Source organism: Falco punctatus (assembly GCF_963210335.1).
Source record: "Falco punctatus genome assembly, chromosome: 1".
In the NCBI taxonomy this organism is placed as follows: Eukaryota; Metazoa; Chordata; class Aves; order Falconiformes; family Falconidae; genus Falco; species Falco punctatus.
This window is the reverse complement of record NC_137580.1, coordinates 52,085,479-52,105,328: the sequence shown is the minus strand read 5'-3', so window position 1 is coordinate 52,105,328 and position 19,850 is coordinate 52,085,479. Positions and strand designations below refer to the sequence as shown.

Here is a 19,850-nt window from a genome sequence, read left to right as displayed (position 1 = left end):
GTGGAATTAGTTAAACAATTAAGTACTGCACAATAATTTATCACTTTTATACAAAGTTTATTAAGATGTCCAGAAGAATAAATCTGAAAAACCATGTAGCAAACAGTAACTTTAATTCCAGACTACAAGGCAACTTAAAACACCTCAAGCATTTATATAGTTAACGAATACAGTGATAATTGCGATCCCTGAGCAACACTGCATTTTAAATATCATAATAAACAAAAGTTACTCAAATGTACCTGTGTATACAGGTGTAAAATTGTTAAAAAATGTGTAAAAGATGAAGACCTGAAGATAAGCAACTTGCCCTTTAAAGATGTGAAGTACAACTCTTTTTGGAAAACTAAGTATTACATTTAAACAAATCAAGCTGTTAACTTACTCTTACAAGCTACTTAACAGTAGTGCTAAATGTATTTTATTTTTGTTTGACTGATCCTTTGTCTTGCATGCTGACAGCAACTTTCTTCCTTAATGAAATGGTGGCAGCTGAAGACAACATGCGTCTTTTTCATTACTAAACATTTCATGTATTTTGTATTCGCAATGGTGTGAATTTGAAAGTCAGAATGAAGAACAATCTCCTCTAACACTCCAGACTTCAAGGAACAGTCACAAGAAGGAACTTTTAGCAAGTTTCAATACCCAGCTTCTACATTCTCCTGTCTTCCAAAAGGTGTGGGTGTGAAAGTATTTAACACAAGGATCTATATAAAATGGTCCAGCAACTGACTGTTGTCCATTTCCAGATACTTAAGTGTCTCAGCCAAGGTGAACAGACAGACAACGTTACTTTATTTTCCCAACTGTGTATGACTAACAGCAGTTAAGTTAATATCTGCCTCTTTATTGCTGAGGAAGAAAAATGGCAACTTCACTAACAGGGACTGCTGAGAATGAAAAGTTAATTTACAGAAGAAAAACATCCTGGATACTGAAAAATAGTGCATACATCAAAAGAATTTACTTTGTGCTCTTAATTTCTTGTGTAGTGTTAACATTGTTCATTATATTGCTGGTTAATCACAGCTTGATCATCCATCTTTTGCTGTGGACAAACTGTTTTAGCACAAGCAAAACCTATTTGATAGCACTGCCATACGTCAGCCAGCTTTCTAGGCCCTTACCCCATCCATACCTTTTTTCAAACACTAGCAGATACAAAGTCAAGACATTAGGTAATAAAGTATTTCCTACGTAATAACACATGTAACATTAAAAATTTAATAGCTCAAGAAGTGTCTCCTGTGTCATCTATGAGCAAGTTCACAAGTACAAACACAGACTCCAGCTAACCACATTATTTTAGCTGTCAATTCAATTTGAAAGAATAGTGTTAAAACCCCACAACACTTGAATTAAGTATCAATTACTTTCAAACCAAACAACATGCTTTGAGCAGGAAGTTGAACTAGGTGACCTCAGAGACCCCAGAGATGACCTTTAAAGGTCCCTTCCAACCTGAACTATTCTATGATTCTATGACTTATTACGCATCTGCTTAACACTAAAATATAAGCTTTACAAAGCAGCAATGAAATGCGTTACGTTACTAGAAACGAAAAACCTATCATTCAATTTTTTACCCATCGGTTGCTTTTTCCCTGCCACTGGCTGACCTATGGTTATGTCCATCTGATTTATAAATCGGGTAGTCTAAGAATTATGTATCAGAACAAACAGTATCGGAGCAGTATTAGAAATAATAAAAGTACTGGAATGTAACCAAAGTGATGTCCACTTTGCAGGATAACAGTTACTTGAGTCCTTCATATGAAGCTGAAAGAAAAAACAAATCCAACTTTAACAAAAATGCTGTGAGGTCATATATACTGCACAAGCTATGTATTGTACTAATTTGATAATGATTAGTTAATGATTTTGCACCACCAAGTAATAATTTGGCTCTAATTATTAGGCCAGCAATTATTTGGTCTAATACAGAATCAATAAATTCTGTATAACAGCATTTACTTGGCTGTTTAAATAGAAAACCAGAATGTTTTCATAAGGTTCAGCTGTTCCATCTTTAATTCACTAGTACTTCTTATTTTCTAAGTACAAATTAATGCAGAGTGGTTGTTCTAGTCTGTTAATACGATCGGCTCTAACGGAATTAAATGTGTCCTTTCTCCACATCCTTCCAGGGCTCAGACAGAACACAGCTAGTAACAGAACACACAAACATGATTTAAAGAAGTTTGCATTAACAAGTATGACTGAAGCTTCCGTACTACAGTAAAGAGGTTCTGAATTAAGTACTGTATTTTTCAGAAGTCTATAGGTGTTGTCAGAGTATGACCTAGTTAATTACCTCCTTAAAAAATCAGCTTTCTTGATATCTAGAAAATAGGGAAGGGTAATGCAACACTAGTTTCAGCTTCTTTATGCAAAGAAATTCAGTGTTTCACTGTCCCAGCCATTAAATATTTTTTGCCCGCAACTCTGGCACTACAAGAGGCTACACTCAAAATCCAGCACTGCCTCATTCTTATTGCTGCACTCATAAAAGTGCTGAGGGAATTCCTCACTGGAAAGGATTTGTGATGGCAAGCAAAACCAGACTTCCTCACATTTCCTTGAGAATTACAGTAAACAAGACCTGCTGAATGAATCACTACAGTGGACGATGTAGATACCTGTGATACAGGGGACCATCCCTTACCCTATTTACTGAGCTGTCTTTGTTGTCTTCCTTAAGCTTTTTCAGTTTCACAGGATTTGTGAAATATTCACATTTGAATAGTACATCCTAACAGAAGATATGAGAACCCATTTTCAACACGACAGTTATTGAGAATGATTTTTTTCAAGTCAAAAAAATATCCAGTTTTGCCTTTGAAAGGTTGGGGTTTTTTCGGAAGAACAAAGAGCAACTGTTATCTGGTAGTTTTCCATATAGCAGGTTCATCTGGACTGTTCATCACAGAAAATGAAAACAGCATACCTAAAGACAAAGATAAGACAAAGACACTGAATCTTAAAAAAAAAAAAAAAGTAAAGAAAGAGAGAGAGGGGACAGTTGCATATGGATGTTAATAGCTTCTCCCCTTTGCTATCAGGTAAGCAACTTTGCTAAGAAGTTTTCCCAGTCTGGGTAAAAGCTGCAGATATTGGGCCTATACACCCTAAACCTATCCATTCTCACTAATCGCTTCTTCTCACCATCCAGAACAGAATCTTAGAGGAGAAAAAAAGGATATTCTTCCCCTTAGGATACTTGCATGTTCTCCAGTTACCCTATATACCACAAAATGTCACTATTCTAAAAGTGTACACAAAATAGAGAAGGAATCCTTAAATGGTTTTACAATCCTTAAATGTCTAACAAAGCAGTTCATACAACAAGACAAATATTTCTGTGTGCTTAAACAATTCTTTTACCTGAAGGACTTATCCCAGGAGTGACACAAGCATCACAAAACCCATAAACTGAATGAAGAGCAACAAAGGTGTCATAAACGACCAGACGGGCCACAAGGCAATGTTGAAACTGGGAATAAAAGCAGGGTTTTTTTGGTAAATTCAACTGTCAGATTATGGAAATACCAGGTACACAAAAAAAAACAAGGCATAAGAGGAAATTAGATTTAAATGACTCAACCTGGAAAAATACTTGTCTATTCATGGAAACAAAACAAAAATACCCAAACACGTACTTACTAAATTAGTAGTTTAGATTACTATTTACTGACAACTCATCCTAGAACTTCAGTAGCTGCTGCAGATTTTTACACTGAGAAAGTCCAATCAGTCTCATCAAGAGTAAAGATAGCTTTTACTTTCAGAATCTCTGTGTATGAAGCACCTGAAAAGAAACTACTCTTGATTTTCCCATGGCCACACAGGGCACCTGAGAAAAGCCTTAATTTGTACTTGCAATCAAGCAGATTTGAGTTAACTGAAGAGAAAGGGGGAAAATCAACTTATTTAACAACTGAATTAAAAGGATTATACATTTGACTAATACTAAACTACAGTGAACCTTTATCTTCTTTAGCCTTCCTTTCTTCCCAGTATTGCAATAAATACTGACTGATGTTATTCAGATACACGACCTAAACAAGAGAGAACCAGCTTTCATGCAGAGCAAACAAATATACAGGCACACATGTATATCGTTTTTTCATTTGCATGCACATTTGCTCAATTCTGACTCCTATAATCTCATAAAGTAGCCCTTACTAAAAGTACTGTTCTCTGACAAGATATAAACCCTCAAAGTTCATATAACAATATTTAGAAGTATAAATTCCAGTATGTTTGCTATTTATAGATTGCTTGATAATTAAGAACTCTGTATTAGAAACTGATCAGGCATCATTTTTTCTCAGCTTGAGACTACACCTTTGTCTTTATTTGTAAACCTCACAAATACTTGTCAGAGGTGGGGAATTTACACTAACAAAATTACGGACTTCAGTTTTCCCGTAAATTTCCAAGACAGAAAAGACCAGTACATCTACAAGTACATTTAATACACAGTTTCAACAGTTGCAACTCTCGCTTTGTAGATGAATGTTTAAAGTGGAAGAAATTATGCTACACTGAACTGGTATTGTCATCAATATGCTTAGAATTACAAAAATTACACTTTTTATAAAATGAGCCCATTAACACAGTTAGACTTGTACAGGTTTAGCAGAAATTTGTACACAGTGTTCAAACTTACCAAATTGCTGCTGCAATAAAGGTAGCTATTGTGATATTTATCAGTGCTGGGTACTGTGCATCATAATCCTCAATTCCACAATACCACTCAAGATACAGTATGCAGTAAAAGGCAACAGACAAACATGCAGCCAATAAACAACCGCCAGAGGCAAGCCACCAACTGCAGGGAGGAAAACATGGTAAAGCACGTTAAGCATGGTCACACTGCATTTTGCACATTAATCTTCATTCCAGTCTAGAAACAGAACAGACAACATCTGTTAATTATACAGACTAGCCTAGAGTTCCTGTAGTTTTTTTTCTTAAATTACTTCTACAAAACATTTCTTGCACTTCTAAAGCTGATATACGTAACTAATTGAGTTTAATTTTGTAATGCTTCATTCCTGTCATTTACTTTTTCACTCAAATATTTCGGAAATGCAGTGCAACAAATCTTGTCAGTGATCTACTATACCACCACACCAAAAATACTTTGTCAGTAATGAAATAAAATAGGCTCACTGCAACTGTACTTCTCACTATAAATTACACTACTGATTTTTGTGCAACAGAAATGTTGCAGAAAGCTTTAATAAGGTTTTATGTTTATGAGCTCTCAAATTTAACAAAGAGGCATAAAGATTTTTCTTTATAGCAGCTGAACATAGAGAAATACAGGATTTCAAACTCCACATCAAGAAAACACAGGGTATGTGATTATTTAGGAAGATGCACTTTTGAGCCTGTTTGAGGACATACCTGAAGAGTAAGATGGGAAAGATAACTTGGGAGGAAGAGTTAATAAAATCTTACACTTATCTGAATAAGTATTTAGCAAATAAAAATTTTAGAAAGTGAATCCTTATTACCATACTTTGATTACTAAATTACAAAGGGTAATCAAGGATCTTCCTGCTTAGGCAACATAATACTTGCTCTGGTATGGTACTGCAAATACCGCATGCTATTTTGGTACCACAGTACTCCAATTAAGAAATCTACATTAAGAGCGCAGTTGCAATAGCCCACCTAAATAAGCAATGCAGGAAGGCAGGGTCCTACAGGAAGCTGATGGGGCCACCCAAAACTTTGGTCACAGCCTGGAGTCACTAGTTTGTATCCACAGCCCACTGGATATAGGGTGTATCTAGACCAGCCTTTGAAAAGCAGCTCCAGAGAACCTCAGCACACAGCAAGGCCCTGTTCAGCTGCCATGTACTGATACAGTAACGACAACGAGAGACTTTTAAAAGCACTTGCGGTGAAGCTATCTAAAAATATTTAACAGCCATCAATCCCATCTAAAATAATTTAATAGAAAATAATAAGAACAGAAATAGAAATTAGTTCATAGAAATTATTTCAGTAATCTTTTGCTGATCTAACTCAAAGAAGTCTAGAGAACTTCCAGAGAAATGAACTTAATTTTGACACTTAAAGATTCATTTCAGCTTTTTTTGACTAAAAATCAACCCCCCAACACTTTCAACAAAACAGGCAGTGATTTCTTATACTTCAGCATAAACTTGAAGGTACAGTATTAAAACATCCTGCTATTAGAACAAATTTTGCTTGTACACAGATGGCTCAGTAGAGCCTAAAGAAAAAATACCGTAGCAAAATTTTAAGCATTGTATTTACTTAAAAATTAGTTTAATAGTAACAACTTAGATGGTCATCTGGTCCAACTCCCTACTCAAGCAGGGTCACTTAAAGCCATTTGCCCCGGACTGAGTCCAGATGGTTGAGTATCCCCAAGGATGGAGAGAGACTCCATGACCTTCCTGGGCAACCTGTGCCAGTGCTCAGTCACCCTCACAGTAAAAAAAGTGTTTTCTGATATTCATAGGGAACCTCCTGTGTTCTAGTTTGTGCCCATTGAGTCTGGTCCTGTTGCTGGGCACCACTGAAAAGAGTCTGTCTTTCATGTGCCCTCCCTTGAGACATTTACAAGCATTGATTGCTAAGATGCCTCTAAGCCTTCTCTTCACCAGGCTTAACAGTCCCAGCTCTCTCTATCCCTATTGCAGACCTTGTTACCCAAGATTTAAAACACAGTATTCAGATGTAACAAACTGTATGAAAGATGAAAAAGATGAAAACACAGCTTTCTTTGTAAGAAAAGGTACCTTACCTATTTGCTTGAAAAGTTTCTGTAATAGTTTTAAAAAAATCAAAGTAGTATGTCACAGCAATTGATGCCAAAATCCAGAATGCGGAATGAATATACAGTCTGGTAAGAGGCTTCCTCTTCTTCTCTACAGCTGTAGACTCTTCTGTAAATAAGAACATAATTACAACACTAAAGCCAGTCATTAAATGGAGTATAATTATAGTTACGTAAAACACGATGCTTTATCCTTTTAATTAATTTATCTTTGGAGATTGTTACACTCGGTACAATACACTTTGTATTACAGAGGAACCATTCTAAAAAACTCTGAATATTTCCTGAAATAAAACAGAGTAAGCAAGGTATCCTGTGTTAAAGATGATAAGGCCGTAACAATCAGCGCACACGGTGTCTGTGTACCCTTCTAGGAAATTAACAGCTGACTAGATTCTGTAAGGGTTATTTACCTGATTAAAACCCTCCTGGTGTTATGAAAACATTTTCATTCATCTGGCATATGTAAAGGCAGGTTGGTAATTTCCAATTACAAATTTATTTGTAGCCTTTTTTGTTAAAGCTTCCTATTTTGAACTTTTATCACTGGAAGTTACTGGTGGCCCGCGTGCCTCCAGCAGCGTTAACGTGTGGCATCGGCTGCTCATGCATTACCCACGGACGCGTGAGCACACTCACAGCTCTGCTGGACTTTACAGGCTTTTTTATTTCCCAAAGCCTTCCTCATCAACTACAGCCTGGGTCTGAAGTATTTAAGCACTTCATTCCCATGAAGAAATCCGCGGTTGCAAGTTTTTTTTGCAGACAACTCGCGTCTCCCTCTTTACATCCAGCTCGCCGCTCCCACCAGACAGGTACACCTGAGGGAAGGCGACCAGTGCCCCGCCGGCGGGGCGACCGCCCCGTTACAGAGGAGCCCCCTCGTCCCGCCGGGCGCAGGGCCCGGCCCCCTCCCCGCTCCCGCCGCGGCGGCGCTGCTCGGCCCCGCTCCCCGCCCGGGCGCCCGCCCCACGCCGCCCGCCCAGCACAGCCTGGCTCGGCTCCGCTGCGCTCCCCTCCCGGCAGCATCTCCGCAGCCCCGGAACCACCCACCAGCCGCTCCACCACCCCCGAGAGGCGGCTGCGGCAGCAGCGGGTCGCGGGGCTCTGCCTCCCGCCGCACACCGCGCCGGAGCCTCGGGACAGGGTCCCCGCTGGCGCCGGCCTCCATCTTGGGCCGCTCCGGCAGTGACGCCAGGGGGCGGGAAGCGTGGCGGCCGCGGCGGCCGTTGGCGTGAGGGGCGGCGGCCCCGTCTGTAGGGGCAGAGGGGGCTGGCGGGCGGTGGCCGCGGGGGCGCCGGGAGCTGCCGTAGCGGGTCGTCGCGTTGCCGGGCCCACGGTTGGTCGGAAGGCGAGTCGGAGGGGCTGGGGGCACGGCGCTAGGCGCCGATGGAGCGTGGCTGTAGCGTATGATGTGTGCAGATGGGCAGTGGCTCACTAACACGTTACGGATCAACTGTACCGTAAATCGCATTAGTCCCCATTGAAAATAGCGAACGGAGTGATGTAAATCCACCTGCCGGAGTGAGGACTGTTTTATCAAAATAACTAAGGAAAACAGAGGGAAACTGGGTGCATATAAATACTTTGCGCATCGCTTTTTGCAGTCCGGTTCCTCAGGTGCTCCTGAGGAAAAATGTGTGGAAAACCCCAGGTGGTGTGACACAGCACTGGTTTAGATGGTACAGCAGTCAAAGACAAAGCTCTGAGAGCTTTCAGGAACCATTGAAATCCTGTAATGCTGGGTAATGCCACTTGTAACTGAGAATAAAAACCACATTTACAATGCAGAGTAGGTAAAAGTTAAATAAACTAACAAAATGGTAAAAGATTGTTTCCGTTCTGTAGCTGAATTCTGCATAACTAGATACGAAGTCACACCAGCATGTTTCTGCAAACAGAACCTTGGGACTTACTCAGTTACTATTTCTTTCTTGTTAACGGGCAAACTCAAAACTACTAAATCATGTTGACAGATCAGTATTAGGTTTGGTCATTCTAAGAATACTATAAATATATGTACTGTGTCTTTTGGGGTATGTTCATTGGATAAGTAACATGCTTTTTAAAATTGAAATTTGTGCCTAATAGTAATGATTTCTTAGGCAAATTAGATTATATGTGTGGTACTTACAAATCCTGTGCTTTCTTAGACAAAATCATGTGTGGCATAACGTTCCTACAAAGGCAGAAATCCCACGGACCACAGAATGGAAGTCCCAGTCCGATACGGCACCTGTTACAGATAGCTTTTCTTTACAGTGTAATTAAATGTAGAAATCGTCAATAAAAGGTCATATTATTGTAAGGTAGATTGAAGGAAAAATGTATTTCAGTATATGGGTTTTATTTACCAAGATAAAATTTATAGTCCTTCTAGCTGTATATAAAGTTCAAACCCCAAATGTTTAATAATCAGATTATATTTTTCCTTTTAGAAGGCAAATTATTTTGCATGAAAATGGCAAGTGTGAGAAGTATGTCAAATTTTCACTTAGCATGTGCATTCTTTGCATATTATGTGGCATTTATCACATAAAAGCCTTGCAGATACTTCCTCTGTAGTTTCAGGTTGAGAATACAGGAAAAGCAAAAAGAATGGACTGTAGGCTCTGGATAAATAAGTATGTATCTTATCAGTATACCTTAAAAAATGTTAGGTCATCCTAAGGGTAGAAACTAGCTGGTAGAAACTAATGAGGGTACGAGCTAAACTTGCTTTGACCTGCACTGTTTTTAAGCAGTTCTAAACCTGTTGGGTACCTAGTGACCTTATCAAATGCCCTTTGAAATGGGTGGAAAAAAACTGGGAAAAGTGTTATAAAATAATAGATCTTCTACAAATATAGCCTAATTCATACAGTGTTACAGCAGGTTTAACTCGGGAGACTTACATCAGTTTAACTAGTGTAATGATGAACCCTAGAAGTACATAAGACTATGGTTTTTCAATTGATTTAATTATCACAACTTTTTCTTACATTTAGTTTTTGAACTAACATTCACATTTTGAATTGTAGTTGCTAAAGTAATGGAGAATTTGACTTAATCTGTGTATTCTGCAGTTAGAAGAAAAATAGCACTGGCTCTCCACTTGTCATATGACCTGATATGTAGATACCTTGCATTGTATAATCTACCTGGAGATGTTCTTTTCAGCAGGGGGGCTGCTAACAGTAATTTATCAGGAAAAAAAAGGATTATATTTTCCTAAATATCCTATCGTCTGCTTTATAGATGAGTGATGTACTAGGGACAAGAGGAGCAAGGCTTCTGGCTGTTCTTCATTACTGTGCATTGAGTTTTGAGTAAATTTAGCCTAAAAGATACATGAATGGAACAATTTTTTTTTCTCTGCAGAAAGCCAGGCCTTCATTTACACCTGAATTTCATATGAGATATGTCATTGTGAGTAGAAATAGTTTTCTCAGCTTGTAATTAGAACATGGCTTCACATAAAGGCCAACCACATCATAGTCTGTAGTGACTACAGTAATTATTTTTTATTTAGTTTGGATGATTATTTTGAAGTTAACAGTTCCTGGGAGCCTTTGAGCTCTGCTTTCTTAGCAAAGAAATAGAGGTTTCTTTGTTTTATTTCCTTTGAGTGAAACGATTACCTCAGCCTTCACTTTCTTGCTACTGATTCAAATAAGAAAGAAAGGAAATCTTCATGTACTTACTTTGCAAAAGCTATTCATAGGAAATATCTTTGATTTAGATGTAGCAATTCAATAAATACGTATGCTTGAAAAGGTTAAGATCTGTTAAGTGTTGTTAAACTGAAGACTCCTGTTTACCTACAGAGTAGGTATTGTGCAAAGAGCTGAAATAAGAGCTTCCCTTCACTGACTCACTATTGACCTTAACAGGGACTGCTCATGTTCCATGTTTGCAGAGCAGAGATGTTTTCTGTGATCTTTTCACAGAGCTTCTCTGATTCAGAAATTATTAATCTGTTAAAGAATAGATAGCTATCAGGAACTGAACTGAAACTGTTACAAAATGAACAACATAATTAACAAAGCATCTAAAGAATGGGCCTGTTACGGATAATTAATTCTTGCAAGTTAAAGTTTAAGAATCCCTGCAGAAATGCTTGGAAGTATTTTAAAATGTGATGCTTGATCTGATAAATTTAGTTAATAGTCTGTGAAAGGAATTTGTGAATTTGAAGATTCTGTGAAGGAAATGTACAAAGGGTAGAGTTTGCAGCATTTTTTTCAGCTGTATTCCTGGTCTCTCGCATAATGTGAATTCTTCCCACATTTTGAGAAACTGACTTCTTTTAAATAGAAAATAATGCTTTGTAAGTTATTTGAAAGTTTTTAAATATTCAGGTTTTGCAGTTATAAGTGAAAGCTGAATTTTGCAAGCTAGTTGGTTATTTTGAAATTAATTTTTTTGTTGCTTGCTGAGTATTTGATATTTACTGATTTGTTGCTTTTATGTTGATTTACAGGTAACTCTTAATGACACACAAAAGTGGAAGCTTTTTATGTTGCTTGACTGGATACATATAAATTTTGGATTTAGACTTCCCAGTTAAATTCTCACTTCTAGAAAGTCAAATCAGTTTTCTACTATTCTAGCAAATATTTGTAATTTTTTCCCTGTTGCAGAAGTCAATAGCTAAATTAGCCCAAATGTTATCTGTTCACAAAAGACCTGAGTGGCGTTTTCTTCACTTCTTATCTAAGTAGGGCTGGATTCTCTCTCCCTTTGTTCATTTTTGGCTGAAGTAGGTTGGATGCAGTGCAGGCATATTCTTCGTTTTGAGGAATGATTGTGCAGTATATTCTGTGCTTTCTGTTAATGGACTAAGCAATAATAAAGTGAGTAGTAATTTGCTGCTTATCTTCCACTATCGTGAGTAAAAGTATTGAATAGGTTGAGATTCTTAATCCTTTCTGGATGTTGTTCTTGGAATAAAGCATTGCATATTCTCTCTCACACTCAGTAAAAAAGTAAATGCATCGTCTAACTCATCTAGGTAAGAAAAAAGGCCTTAAAATAGTACTACAGTTCTCTTGCTTTCATTTGGCATTCTTTTATTTTAAATTCAGTACAATGGAAAAAAATCAGCAAAGGACTTAAAAGCGCTTGGTGTAAATAATGTAGTGCAGATCTGAGAAACAACTAAAGGTTAAAACTGAATCAACTCTGAATGTAGTACATATACAAACTATTGAGCTTACGTTGAATTCTCATGCGAGTATTAAATTACAGTGCAGCCCTGAATTGACTTTCTTTCCTTTAGGAAGGAAACAATATATATAATAGTGTGTTTGATACCAACAATGCACTATATATAAGCATGCAAGCGTTTGAACTTCATGAAGGAAAAGAAAGCAGAAAAGATAAAGACAGTTAAAAAGGTGAAGAGGGCATCTAAGAGAACAGAAAAAGAACACACTACCTAATGTCATCTGATTTTTCTATGTATGCTATTCTTCACCTTGAAAGTTGTGTGCAAGTTACAAAAAGGTAGCTGTTCCAGAACATTAATTTAATCTGAAGTATCTGTTTGATGGGAGACCATTTAAACACTGCCAATTGTCTTGATTAAAAACTTTAGGTAGCTTCAATGTTTGACTGTTGCCTTTTGTTATAATTGGCATTAAGAATATAAAATGAGAAGACTTTTCATTCCAGATTGGATCTTCAAATGTGTAAACAAAACCCATGAAGTAAATCTGGATAAACTATTCTCCTAGAAGTTGCCAAGTAAATCTTCCTTCTCTCTCTCGTGAATCATTTAGTTTCACTTAACTATGCGTACTTTCTAAGGGAGTACAATGGCTCTCAAAATGTTTTCCTAAGACTACAGTTTAATGATACAAAGCATTTGGCATCAATACCTCGGCTGTAATTGTTCTTGACTACTCAATCCCCAGTAGTGGTATATAATACCTCTCAATTTGAGGATTTGATCTGGTTTTAAAAGCCTGCAAAAATGCAGGGGGTGGCAGAGAGGCAAAAACAAATGGCCAGATGTGGGAGGGTAGGAAAGGCAACACTTGGGAATTAACTGAAACTGATTTCCTCACTGAAGAAAAGTCTGTGCAACCATGCATCTGTAACAATAAGAATTTCACTTTTAGGTTGTTTATGAACGTTCTAAAGTTTGGGTGGTTTGTTTGGGGTGTTTTTTTTTTTTTTAATAACATAGATCGCAGATCTAATTCACACAGGAAAGTATGAATTGTGTGAATGGGCATTCAAGTTTATTATTCATCAAAGGTTTGCTGCTCTACAGGAATAGTGCTCTCTTTAGGCATGATGCTTTATTTCTGTGTTGATAGAGGTTAGCATTTTTTTTTTAGGCTGTGGTAGCATATTATCTGTTGTTTTGGAGATGGTCTGGTCTGGAGATGGGTCACTGCCTGTGATTTGGCTGCTGTACTGAAGCAGGGACAAAGCTTCTTGGGCACGTGGACCTCACTGTTAACAAGATTGGAAAGCACAGATAATCTTCGCAATGTCTTCAGCATAGCAACATCTCACTGATTTATGTAGTGTGGAATTCAGCTCATGCTGTTTGCCTGGACTATTTTTCTGTGCAGTCCTAAAAAAAATAAACATGAAACAAAGCTCTTACACATTTCATTCAGGATTATAAGCTGTTTTTCTTTACCATTATCCTTCACAGTCCATTACCACTTGCATATCCTGTAAGGTCAATTTTTCATATATTTTGATCTGGCATTGTAATTGGACAACAGAGTTACAGGGAACACGGTGCATTACTGTCAGAGAGAGAAGGGAAGAGAGAAAGATGTTTGCTGGTATGAAGACTAAAATTCAGCAATACCTCAATTTGAAATTTTAGCTGGAGGACGGTTGTACAACTCCTGTTATTGTTTTGGCTTATCTGCTTAACACAAACAGGTCTTTAAGAGCATAGACTGAGTTCCAATTTTTTCTTCTCCTAGAAAAGTTACCCAGTGCTAACCTCTGAAAGTGCTGAAGTTCTGAAAGTTCACCCCGAAAAGCTGAACTTTCAAAGGTAGAACAGGTGAGACAGAATGGTGGCAGCAAGAAGGGAAAAGGAAAAATATTTCATGGTGTGAGACAAGGAAATTGTAGGAACAAACAGTCCCTAAAATGTCTTACAGTAAATGGTAGAATGGATAGATGGAAAAAAAAATCAATAAAATGCTCTTAGTGGAAGAGATATCTGTACAATTTAGTAAAAGCTTTTATACTAGCAATGGATTTTGAAGTCCAAGGCAGAAATCTAGGCACAAGAGTACCAACAGTGCTGGCTTATAGATGAAGCACTTGCTTTAATGGTAAGAAAGAAAATTTAGGAGAAAATTCTGGTTCTGTCTCACCCGTGAAAAACATTAGACTTTGTCACATATGGATACTATACAGTATCAATAGCTGTGCGTTCCTCCTGGAATTCCTTATCAAGAGTCAAAGGCCAGCAGAAGGGCAGAAAATCAAATGTATAAGGGTGCACTTTGTGCTTTGTATTTATACATTAATGGCTGTATCATGAGAGTTCATTATATGGCTCCTGCAAGGAATGAAGGAGTAAAAATCCCATGCTTTGAGCCATCTGTCTGTAATGCAGGCAGAATTCGGGTGTTACTTTTCATTCAGTTTGTCACCTAAGTGAGATGTAGCGTCTTGAAGACTTTCAGGTGGGTTTCATGCTGTGTAAGAGGAAGATCTCAGTATGTTTAAAAGCACATTTTTTCTAATAAGCAAATATATGTAGGAATTTAGCTTGACTGTAATCAGGTCTCAATTAGGATTTTAATACTAATTTAGTTTGAAAATAATATAATGGGTAGGCATACAAAACAATTTCTGTTCTTTTGTTACTTTCAAGTAATTTCGGGAACTATAAAACTGTTTCTGTAGGATGTCAGTTATTTTCCTTCTGCTGTAACTCATATACAGAGTTAAGTAGGAAGGGCAATTTTGTACAAAAGATCTGAAGTGAAGGGCAAAACCTGCAGTCTGTTTGAAAGATTGGACAATTCTAAATCTTCTAGAATAAATTTTAAAAGAAAGGCTAAATAAAAAATAAGATGGTATCTTTGAGAAAGGACTAAGCTTTGTGGTCTGCAATCTTACAGAAAAAAAGCCCAATCTAAGCAAAAAGCTTGAAGGTTTTTCAGCCCTTACCGTGTGTGACTGTAAAAGCATGAGGATTTGGGTGCAAAAGGAATTGTATCTTAACAAGTGCAAAAAAAGGTTACTACTAAAACTTCCTCTAGTCCAAGTGAAATGTAGAATTCAATATAAAGTAACACTTCCTGTAAAAGTACTCACGGGAAACGGAATATGCTGCTTTTCTTGGCTGATGGAGCAGAAAAGAACTTAGAGGATTTATTCTTGGTTTTTCTTAAAGGCTAAATTGGGAGAAGAAAGGAGTAAATGTTGAATATATTGATTAAGATATCTTGTAACCTGTGAATACAGCTCAATGTACAGAACAATATGCCTTTTTTTGCTCATCTCACACGACAAGTTTAATATTTGCTCTCTTATTTCCTTAATAAGGGTGAGCGTTACAGCTTTAAAAGTTTCTGAATGAAATCATGTATTGGGTGTCTGTATCCTGTGGTCATCAGCTATAAGCTGCTACTCATGTTGGGGTCCAACTACATTGTACTGATGCAATCAGATTATAGCACCAGGTGGGAGGATTGGTTTTCACTGGGAGAAAGAAGAATGAGCTACTCTAATGCACCAGTACGGTGGAAGGCTGAGCATAACAATTAAGTATCTGTACTTTGAAGCTCTTTTCTTTCAGTGATTAAACTCCCTGCTTAAATGCTTATGCTATACTTAAAGAAAGCCACTAGCTTTAAACAATTTTCTAATTTGCATACTTCTTCCTTCCCTGCCCTGCCACCAGGACACACAATTTCCAAGAGACTATTTTAGAAAGGAAATTTTTAACAACAAAGCATATTTTATTATGGAAATACGTTATGCTGTTTAGAAAATCGATAAACATTCTGAACATTTTGTAATGCTATCTTACTATTGGTTTCTCCAATTTGTGACTGTTGACATTACCAATGACTGCTAAACATATAATTTGTGGCAAAAGAAGTAAAAAAAAAAAAATCCCACCTGATTATGCCAAGTTGTATTAAATGCTAAGTGAAGCTTTATACAAGCATACTCTTGCACTAATTTTTCAGTACCCAGACCCATGTTGCAATAAAGAAATTTCCTGTGGTTATAGTACTGAGTGAATACTGGAAAACTAAATTGTTAACGTTAATTTTACCTGTTGTCATATGTCAATTTGGAATACAAGTGCAAAATATGTAGTTAGTAAATATTTAATGACTTTTTTTCATACTGTAACACTTAAATACCCAGCTCTTGCTAGTAAAATCAGAACTATTTATGTTCTCATTTATTGAGATCTAGCTGTGCAAACTATATTAAAATACTAGCTTTAATGGTATGAATTTATACAGCTAGACTAGGAAATGCACAAAACAGAATTCATACTTATCTCCTTTTTTTTAAGTTAGATGTTTTACAGCAGCTTTTCTGCTTTTTCAAAAGTTTGGAAAAGCTCCCTCTTTTTTCTGCAGAATCTAGAGAGGCAGCTGCAAGATAATACAGTCCCTTTCTGAATATTATTGTTGGTTGATTGTAAGTGAGAAAAACACAACAAAAAGAGCATGTCCATCAGCTGCATGATTCTGCCACACTGCAGAATCAACTTTAAGCAATGCCCCTTTGACCTGAAAGCACAGAGGAAAAAATAAACAGTGGGAAAGATGCTGCTGCTGCTTTAAAAATACCTGGTCTAAAGAACTTGAAAAGGTGCTGCAGGTCATCGGGTTTTGTGTTTGTTTAATGTTCAAACACTTAACACCTAAGTCTTAATTTTAATGACCTGCGTAATACTGATATTATCTGAACTGCACAGCAATTCACATACCAAAAGATCTGTTAGAATTAGAAAGATACTAAAGAACGGACATACTGTAAACCAGTAATTTTGCTTTTGAGGGTCTGCAACAGTTCAGTGGTCTCTGGTTTGCCATTGGATTTGGGTTTGGAATTTTTTTTAGTGCTATGACTGCAATGTACACTAGATTTTGCAGGATCTCCCCGTGTACACAACTGAAGTCACTACTCTGGTGTGATTTTGATGGCTTCATGACCAAATGCTACAAGAAGTGAACACAGTGGTTCAGTAGAAGGAAGTCCTCTATGGCAACATAGACCCAGTACAACTGGCATGCTGTTGAAAGAAACTCCAATACCATAGCTGTTCTGTCAGATAAAAGGATGAAATAAAGGGCTATTTAGTACTGTCATGACATTATTTTAAATATTCTGTACTATATATGTTTTTTAGCAGGAGGTCAGTAGTGTGCTGGATGAAGGCACCCGCAACTTTCCTGGCCACGCATAACCCTAATTGACTTTGTTGCTGAGAGCCTAGATCAAAGATGATGAACTTTCTGGTTCATTGTATGCCTCTTGTCAAATGTATTTAAAACATCAGTTGTGGATCATGTCAGCTAAATTTCCATGGGCATCAAACATGGCATCAATGGCAACTGCTTGCAGTAGTCGATTTTGATGATGAGAGATAGACCAAAAGGGAGGGATGGCAGTCGTGTGATCAGCGTACACAGAACAACCAGAACCACAGCAATTGGTCTTCCTTCTTCAAATACATGCATGCATAGGTGGATGTTAGTCCTGGTATTTGTTCTTGAAGGTGACAGACCCCAGTCACTCAAATGAGGACTTAAGAACTGTTCAATCAAATTAATCAACTGACCTAGAAGCCAGAATCACATAATAATGCTTAATGAATATATTAATTAAACTGCAAGCAGATGCTTGGCAAATTTCCACATTACCACTGTGGATTGTGCCTTGCTGTTGTCTTACACTGTCTGGAATAATAATTTGTAAACATTACATGCTCTCTGAGTGCAATTCAGTAATTTAATACTGTTGCCCTCTTGCATTTGGTTAAACTGGAAGGTTGTACTCCCTCCCACTTAAAAAAAAAAAAAAAAAAGAGCATCAAAAGTACGTAACTTGATCCAGGTGCAACAGATCCATGGAATTTAAAAAAATACTGGTAAAAATGCTGATTAATCGCCAAATATAAATTAGATAGTTTTACTGTTCTTCTGTCTTGAAATAGTCTGAATGGTCTCCAAGGGATTATGCCTCCCTCTGATACAATTACCACTAAACTGGTAGTTTTAAAGAATGGGGTAACTTCAGTCTGATCAAGATGTCATTAGTTGCAAGCAATAAATTAAAGCTCAAATCAGTTCTAAGTGGAAAAGCCAGTTCCAGTCCTCTGAGCAATCTGTTAATTGTCTAATGAAAAAACACAGAGGTTAGTTGTGGGTTTTTTTGACTGGAGAGCTGCATGTGAAAAATGCAGACTTTGCATTGACTTCAATAGCACTTGGAAGTCATCTATAGTTAGAAGCATAGACTCACCTACATACTACAGTACTTTTAGGAACATTCAGAAAGAAAAATATACCTACAAAACATACTGCTCCCCCTGCCCTTTCCTTCTGCCAACAGACTAGGAAAAGGTAATACTACTTTAATGGTGTATAATGAGGTAATACTGTAGTTGTAACAGGACTTATTCATAATAGACTCCCACCAGTGACCATCAATAAAGAGGTGTTAATTTGATCCATGTCGACCAAATAATTAGGAAACAACTGAATGGCAGGTGGTGTTACCTTGTCCTTTACACAGAAAGGGGAATAAGATGCAAAAGTCATATTTAATACCCCACATAGGCACTACTAGCTCAGCTGTGGCAATGCACAGGGGAAGTCAGGTGTTTGAACCATTAAGAATCACAACAGTTACTGCAGGAAAGAATGGTAAGGTCAAATAAATCCTACTCAGATAACTCATCTGCATATTCTTGATTTGATATTCCTTATTTTCAGCTTTACACTGATGCATGGTGTTTCTGGACATTTAGTCTGCTGCTTCGCTTCATTCAGTAATCACTGAAGTAAACCCTGAGTGTCAGACACCAGAATTCTGCAATGACAGGACCCAAGTTAAGTATCTGGTTATCTGTTAGACTGAAGAAAAACAACTGTTGCACAACTTCAGAGGTTCTTGTAGACTCGTTTCCACCTAATACTGATCAGCTTCTTTTGTCTGTAGATTAGAAAATGCCGGTGCTTTTCATGAGCAGAAACCGACATTCTCCCAAGCTGTAGAAGATAACTTGCAATACTCCGAAGTAAGAATTTGCAGGGAATATTTATTTTTAAATGCATAGCATAAACAAGCCATATTGCCCTGACCAGTTTGAAAGAGGAAATGCAGTGGAGGAGTTCATAAGCACATCAAGAAAATAGTAGGCCTTTGTTGAAGAAACATGTGAGTAACGCAGGCTGCCGACAACAGCACGGCCAGTAGTGCAGCCAGAGCGAGCTTCTGCTGCCCAGCTCAGAAAGCGACCTGAGCTACCAGGTATGCACCTACAACAAGGCAGCTGGAACCAGCTGGCTGACAAGAGCAGAGGCAGAGAGCTGGAAGACAATCCTGACTTGTGGACATGGGATTGGCATTTTGATGTGTAGGATAGAAAGAGGTTAGACCTTAGTCTGAGGGTAGGAAGAAGAGGATGGAGGCATGGCACAGAATTAGCTGCCACAACTGCAGCAGCTGCTGACTGCATCTGTAACTTGGGGTATCATGAGCAGAAGTTCAGTAAGTGTTTCTATACATGTGTCAAACACATGCTATAGTCAACAACAAGGGAAGATGAAAAATGTAAGAGAATAGGAGAATTTAGAATTAATTCTAAACAAAAGAAAAATTAAATCCTCTAACAATTACTGTAACAAAACTTTAGAATCTTAATGTAACGATGTTCATTGTAAAATAAATTCAGTTAAAGATTAACTGCGCTGTATTAATTTCTCTTTTATGTCCTTTCCTAAATCCAAAACAAACAAAAAAGAAATTGAAGCTTTTGGAATGTGTTCAAACAACTTGTCAAAGTTTCCCCATGTCT

The 19,850-nt window shown here is 37.6% G+C and overlaps 1 protein-coding gene across 2 annotated transcripts; it reads right to left on the bottom strand.

Annotated features, from left to right (window-relative positions):
• Window positions 1–96: 96 nt before the first annotated feature.
• TMEM128 (transmembrane protein 128) lies at window positions 97–19,831 on the bottom strand. Of its 2 annotated transcripts, none has more exons than XM_080381699.1 (5): window positions 7,880–19,831; window positions 6,794–6,935; window positions 4,676–4,837; window positions 3,388–3,496; window positions 97–2,950 (listed from the first exon to the last, which is right to left on the bottom strand). In XM_080381699.1, the coding sequence occupies exons 1-4, from the start codon at window positions 8,298–8,300 to the stop codon at window positions 3,397–3,399; spliced, it is 825 nt and encodes a 274-aa protein (XP_080237825.1). In that variant the 5' UTR covers window positions 8,301–19,831; the 3' UTR covers window positions 97–2,950; window positions 3,388–3,396. The 2 variants fall into 2 exon arrangements, with proteins under 2 accessions (XP_080237825.1, XP_080237826.1); XM_080381700.1 differs by having other exon boundaries at window positions 97–1,782.
• Window positions 19,832–19,850: the final 19 nt, after the last annotated feature.

Coding starts and splice junctions, on each gene's coding strand:
- TMEM128 (XM_080381699.1), bottom strand. CDS start 8,300: ATGCGATTTACGGTACAGTTGATCCGTAACGTGTTAGTGAGCCACTGC. Junction 6,936..7,879: donor CGGGGGTGGTGGAGCGGCTG/GTGGGTGGTTCC, acceptor TCTTATTTACAG/AAGAGTCTACAGCTGTAGAG. Junction 3,497..4,675: donor TTTATTGCAGCAGCAATTTG/GTAAGTTTGAAC, acceptor TTTTATTCCCAG/TTTCAACATTGCCTTGTGGC.